The sequence below is a fragment of the Papaver somniferum genome, chromosome 11 (assembly GCF_003573695.1).
Source record: "Papaver somniferum cultivar HN1 chromosome 11, ASM357369v1, whole genome shotgun sequence".
In the NCBI taxonomy this organism is placed as follows: domain Eukaryota; kingdom Viridiplantae; phylum Streptophyta; class Magnoliopsida; order Ranunculales; family Papaveraceae; genus Papaver; species Papaver somniferum.
The window spans coordinates 53,787,395-53,794,436 of NC_039368.1; the positions used below are offsets into that span (position 1 = coordinate 53,787,395).

A 7,042-nucleotide genomic window follows, 5' to 3' on the forward strand; every position below is an offset into this window, starting at 1 on the left:
TCCTAGAATACTGCTTCGAAAAGACACATGTCATTAGTCGATTGCTACTAAATTTTCTACCCCTTTTTGTCACAAAGTTCACAAAGGTAAAGAGACTTGGCTTCATAATGAATTAACACATTAAGATTTCAATGATAAATATATAAAACCTCGTTTAATTGGGGACCCAAAAAACAATTAGGGGCCTAACCCATTTTATTTGCACCCCAATTTTTTTAGGGGTGTATTAAAATTTTGTGAAAATACTATTTTACTCTTCACTAAAAATAAATTTTAAAAACCTATTAATCCTTAATCCTAAGCCCCAATTCATTTCTAGTTGTAAGAAAAAATAATCACTCCCTCCCCTCTCACCCTATCGACTCTTCTCTTTTCCTCCATTAACGACTCCAAGAATAAAAAAAATCTTCACCCGAAAAATTTCAGTTACAGTAAAAGGGTCGTCAATTCGGCAAGCCTAAACCCTAACGATTTTTCATATGCATGTAGAGACCTTAAAAAATCGTTAGGGTATATGATGATCAATATAACGACCATATTTCTGGTTTTCATATTTTTTACCCTAGATTAGAGGCGTGAACATAATATAAAACCTATGGCGATCCTCTATGAACGACCCTTTTTAAAATAAGTCGATGACTCCAGGTGAAAAACAAACAACCTCTCTGTCCCAAAAATTTTCAGAGTCGTCTAGGTATAATCACACAAAATAAACACTCTTTCTGACCCAAGCTAAGAGTCGTCCGGGTATATCATATTACCGTGGCGATTTTTCATAACCTGAAAAGTTGCAAGTTCGAGTCGTCGGGGTATATCATATTACCCTGACGATTTTTCATAACCTGGAAAAGTTGCAAGTTTGAGTCGTCATTTTTGGTGTCAATACACTGACGACTTTATAGAGTCGTTGGGGTATACATCCCTCGACATTGACGACTCTTTCTCTGTGTTGTGACATATATCCATCCATGGGAGAATTTAAAATAATCTTACCATCAACACAATCATCTTTGTTGCTTGAACCTTCCCCAACATAATTTCCCCTACTTGAATTACTCATTTCTAAAAACCTAATTTTTCCTCTAAAACCTTATCTTCTTCTTCTCAAAAAAATAAATAAACAAAAAATAAAATCAAATTTTGATTCTAAAATCTGATTTTAATCTAACATAATCTAACCACACTAATTAACTTAATTTAATTAACTTTTAATACTAATCATTCAGGGGAAATTTAGCCATTTAAAAATATTTTGGTTAAGGGGTGACTCAATTTAGGTTTTAATGACCTTTTTTGTCTTCTAATGGGAGGCCCCTAATTGTTTTTTGACCCCCTAATTAAATGTTTATACAAAAGAATCTCTTGTTTTTAGATTACTCAATTGGTTACACATCACATGGTATATATAGAGCTCAATATTCTCAATATAGGAAAGACCTATAAACTAGAAAATAATATATTGTAAATACGGTGAGTATCTATCCTATAAAATGCAATATACGATCAAGACCAAGAATTCAACACATCATCAATAATAAAGTATGATTTACTTATTTTCTGAAAACAAAAAAAATCCGAATTTAGGTGTAGATAATGATCTGTGATTTATTATATTCAATAAATAACTCTTTGTTTATAAGAAACCTGAATGAGCAATTTTCAAAATTTTACGAAAGTAACGTAAAACTTACAACCATAATTGTTGTGACCATGTTGCCAATGCTATAGTTTAAAAAATTATCACATGATCTCTTCCCTTTCTCTCTTCTTTCTTTTTCTCTTTCTTTTCTCAGAAAGTCTCAGAAAAAAAAAAAAATCCTAGAGCCATTTTGCGCAGATTTGGTCTTTTTGGACCAAGTCTGAGCAAGGATTCTTTTTCTTTTGAAGTTTTTGATAGTAGGCAATTGAATTTACATCGTTTTTGGTGTCTCTTGACATATTTCTTCGTCGTTTTGTGGCAATTTTTCTTTGTCGTTATGGTGCGAGTTCTTCAAATTCTAATGGTTGGTTTGCAGCTTGCTATTTTCGATTCAAAAACATCGACGATTCATCACGACATCGCTTTGAAACAACATCCGGGTTCGAGTGGATCGACAAATTTATGAGCAAAGTACTCCTTTGTTTTAGGAGCATCCGGATATACCGTCATCTCTCCTTTATACATAGAATTGTTTTGGATATCTTTGCGATTTATCACTCTTTCTCTTCGCGATCTACTTGTAATTGATGTCCTTATTTGTATTAGGGTTTTGATTATTTTATATTTTGATGTTTTTGTTATTCTTGTAAGGGAACATGTAATCACTATTTTGATTTGAGTGGATTGAAACATGATGATTGTCAAAAAAAAAAATGTAATCACTATTTTGATTTGAGTGGATTGAAACATGATGATTGTCAAAAAAAAAATAAAAAAATAAAAAAAATAAATAAATTATTTAATGGATTATATAACTCACTCTATTAGCTTACTGATTGTTGTTGCCTTTAAAAAAAAAGAAATCAGTTGAGAGTTGTTAAGGTTCAGTCTTTTTGATTTGAATAAGTCTTTTTACTTGAAACAGAACATGATGAAAACGTTACTGCCTATCGACCAATTCTTTTTTATTTCTTTCGCTAAATGAACACACATGAAACAAAGCCTTATAGCAAAAAAATTTTAAAAGAAAATGAAAAGTGAAAAGAAATAAAAACTGTGGCTTTTACCGAGAAATGTTTGGTATTTGGTGGTGACACAGACCTTGCCGAAAAAGTAATGTAGGAGACCATAAAATCTGGTTGTCACTGTTATTTTCTTTTATTGAAACACCTAAACTGCAAGGCTGAATTGGGGCTCTGGAAAAATAATTGGGATTCTAATTACAGGACAAAAAAGGTCATGAAATAGTAATTGGGAGTTATTCCTTTTCCCAACTTTTTTAAATGGCTAAACTACTCCAAATCATAAGTGGTAATTAAGTTAATTAATTGTTAATTAGTTTAATTAGATTAAAATCAGATTTAGGGATAAAATTTTGATAAAAGAAAAATTGTGTTTTTGTGTTGTGGAGAGGAAGAAGTTGAGTTTTTGGGGGATTCCAGTAGAGGAATCATATTGCTCAAAATGGAGGAACCAATCCTCAAAATGAAGAACCCGAAGCTCAAAACAATCAGGTAAACTTCCTATATTCTTCAAATTGTATGAATGATGCCCCAAGTGGTCGATTCATGTACACTATGCAACTACTCAGAGTGAGGATCGTTAAGTCGAGAGGATAATAAACGAACGACTCTAAGGAGTCGTCAATTACTTGACCCAACCTTTGACGACTTAAACCTGCAACTTTTGCAGGTTATGAAAAATCGTCAACCAAGTGTGATATAATTGACGACTCCAGCTAGTTAGGTCATATAGAGTCGTTAACTTAATATGTTCAGAACCCAACGACTCTAAAACATTTTACTCTCTGAAGATGTTACTCTTAGGGTCGTTAATTAGGCATTCCTATATACTGACGACCCTAGCGAGCCATTTCATAGATCAAGGGTCGGCAAGCAAAATTTATAAAACCAAACGACCCTTCAACATCGTTAACGACTTCACATGACGACCCTTCAATATAGTTAACGACTACAACCATTTGGCATGACGACCCTTCCTATGTTTTGAACAGGGAACAAATTTTGTATCATATAGAGTCGTTAGCGATTTAGAAATCCCTAGACGACACTATTCTTGGACAGAAAACCAGGTTTAGGGTCGTTATCTACTACACCCTAATGGTTAACGATTTTTTATCAATTCAACATGCATATCAAAAATCGTTAAGCAATAAAAAACCGTGGTTAACGACCCTGGAACTGTAACTGCAATTTTTCAGTTGAAAACCTAATTTTTTTTAGTTCACGTATGACGATGAATCAGTGAGAATTTTTTTCCTCAGAAGTCGTTAATGGAATGGGAAACAGTGGGAGAGAGGGAGCGGAGGAGAAGAAGAATGGGAGGAGAAGAAATTATTAGAGAACGGTAAAATAGTTATTTCACCATCATTTTGGAAGCCCCATATATCTTTTGGTGTGGGTATAAAATGCGTCCTGGCCCCCAATTAGTTTCCATAGCCCCAATTCAGCCTTGCTAAACTGAACCACCTTCATTTTCCGAAGCACCATCCAAAGTTATGCGAGAATTCGTATTACCAAAGTGGACGACGTTTGTTTTCGTTTTCTGCTATTTAGGTTTTGGACGAAGGTGGTGTGAGGTTGTCAGTGCAAGCCGGTGAACGGTGATCACGTTTTGGTTTATTTAAAATGACGTATCATTTTCTCGATAACGCCCGAAGAGAAATGGTCGGCCATATGTTGTAAGGTGTGACTGGCCACGTTTGTAAATCACGAATCTCAACCAAGTTGTCCAAAACCTTCACCGTCTTCTGATACAAATTTGAGACAAGACAGTCAAAAAGGTTGAATTTCCTAAGCTCGAGCGAATATCTGACACCGTCCCGAAACCTCTCCCATTATCTTTGAGTCGTTATCTCCCCACTGAATTTCACGATTATTATAGTTGCATCCCTTGACCATCAATTTTATTCATAATATTACTTATCATGGGAACTCAATTAAAGAATTAGCCACGTACGTATATAACTACTGCCAAGATCCAGCTTACCTGAAAGTAAAGAGTTTCAGATCATGGGGCAGTGAATATGGAGGAATAAACTACTTCAAAGCAGGGACATAGGCATAGCAATTGCCCGTTGGAGTGCAAGTGGACACCCACTAGGTTTTGGTAAAAGATAAAAGATTAAAAGTATACCCTAGGTATGGTAAAACATACACATATTAAATAAACCGGAAAATGGGTCATTTATCCAAATATTTTTAAATCACGATTTAAATGGACGAGTAAAAAAATAAATTGGTGAAATGGTCAAAAAAAAAATAGTAAGGATGAAACTGGTTTCATCATAGCTTAAATTCAAAAAATAACAAGGATGAAACTGGACACATCCCGTGTAAATTAAAAATAAGAAAAAATATTTGAAAATGGGCACGATGAAACTGGTTACATCCTGCCTATTTTTACATTTTTGTCCATTTAAACAGTATCAAAATCTAACTGTCCATTTCACCCAGAAATTGTTGATTTTGGTGTTTTTAACCAATTTTGTGCATATTAAACTTGTGTTTATTAGAAATCTTCAAAATTCATTTCTTTCTTTCTATTTTTCATTTTTGAAGCATGCATTTGGTGTTAGTATAGATTATTATACAATGAATGATATCAATATCACAACGTGTAAATCGAAAAGGCCATGGACAAAAATGAATACTATATTTACCCATCCCAAAGCTAAGCTCGAAAAGAAAAAGTCAAACGTCAAGGGAGTTGTATTAGATTTCGAGCATTCCGAGGAGTTATTTGGAAATAAACATACCACACCACTGACAAACCTCAAACCCACACTGTATAAACAATCACTACAACAATACGTTCCCCCATCAAACTTGCTCGGCTAAAAGTATCTTCTACTTCCCTCTCTTCCTTTCTCTACCTGAAGTCTCTAGATTAGTCATAAACTTCACGAAACCTTCTTCATCATCATTCTCTATCTCATAAGAGTACTCAAACATGTCTAGTTCTTACTACTCATCATCTAACCAATATCATCATCAATCTCCTTCTTTACCAATACACTTATGTTTCTTCTTTGGCATACTTTTATTATTCCTCAGTTTCTCATGGTACATCAACTATGAATCGATGTTTGAAGATATGATGGATCAGTTCAAGTTAATACTCATCATATCACCTCTACTATTGTTACTAGTTGTGCACTGGTTATCTAGTGATGACAGAAGAAGAGTTCCGTTGATTTTTACGTTACCGGATTCAAAAGATTCACTTCACAGAGCAGGTGGTACTCCATGGGGTGTTGGTTTTGTTTTAGTATTTCTCATGTTTATGGTTTCTTATCAATCTTCTTTTCATGAACGTTGGTTTCCTCTTTTAAGCAAATGATGGGCATGATTCTTATGAAATGGTATATTAAGTGTATTCCCTTTTACTTAAGCTAATTAAGTTGTAATTAAGTGTAAGTTCAAGATGAGATAGTGAGTATATTGTAGTAATTCTATTTTGTATACAAGAGACTTACTTGTCTGCTTGAAATTCTGTCATTGTAGTTTGTTCTTAATTAGATTTATTAAGTGTGGTTCTTAATTAAGTACGTACGATCGCACTCCTTAAAATTGGTCCCGGCCGGTTATAATTACTATAAAAACACCAAACGGTCTACTTTAGTTAGGTTTAACTACTAACAGGCTTTGCTTAATATAAACGAAATGGATGGATGAGGTGCAAAAGAGACTAGCACTACTACTGAAAGACAGCCAAATGGAAAAGTTTAGATCATTAAAGTCAAAAGCTGGGATTTTTTTAAATTTCAGTGGAGACAAAAGTCTAAATTAATTAAGGGGTGGGTGATGTATAATTGTTAACAACCATCTTTTTAGAGTGCCCTACTCAAGTTCTTTAATTTGCCGGTTGTAATAAGGCTATGTACTCCCTGTCATCGAAGGAGAGTCATTTACATTCTATGCTTCAAAAATAAAAAAATTTACACAAAATTGGTTAAAAAGACCAAAATCAATAATTTCTGGGTGAAAAGGATATTTAGATTTTGATACTGTTTAAATGGACAAAAATGTAAAAATAGCCAGGATATAAACAGTTTCATCCTAACCATTTTTAAATATTTTTTCTTATTTTTAATTTATATCAGGATGCATCCAGTTTCATCCTTGCTATTTTCTAAGTTTAAGTCGGGATGAATCCAGTTTCATCCTTGCTATTTTTTTGGTATCCATTTCACCCATAATAATTTTTACACAAAATTGGTTAAAAAGACCAAAATCAAGAATTCCTGGGTGAAAAAGACTTGTACATTTTGATACTGTTTAAATGGACAAAAATTAAAAAGATACTGTTCAAATGGACAAAAATATAAAAATAGTCAGGATGTAACAGTTTCATCCTGCCCATTTTCAAATATTTTTTCTT

The 7,042-nt window shown here is 33.5% G+C and overlaps 1 protein-coding gene across 1 annotated transcript; it reads left to right on the forward strand.

Moving 5' to 3' along the window:
• The first annotated feature begins 5,456 nt into the window (after window positions 1-5,456).
• LOC113323870 lies at window positions 5,457-6,213 on the forward strand. Its single transcript, XM_026572216.1, has one exon. It carries the CDS (start codon window positions 5,612-5,614, stop codon window positions 5,999-6,001), a length of 390 nt encoding a protein of 129 aa, XP_026428001.1. The 5' UTR covers window positions 5,457-5,611; the 3' UTR covers window positions 6,002-6,213.
• The last annotated feature ends 829 nt before the right edge of the window (window positions 6,214-7,042 follow it).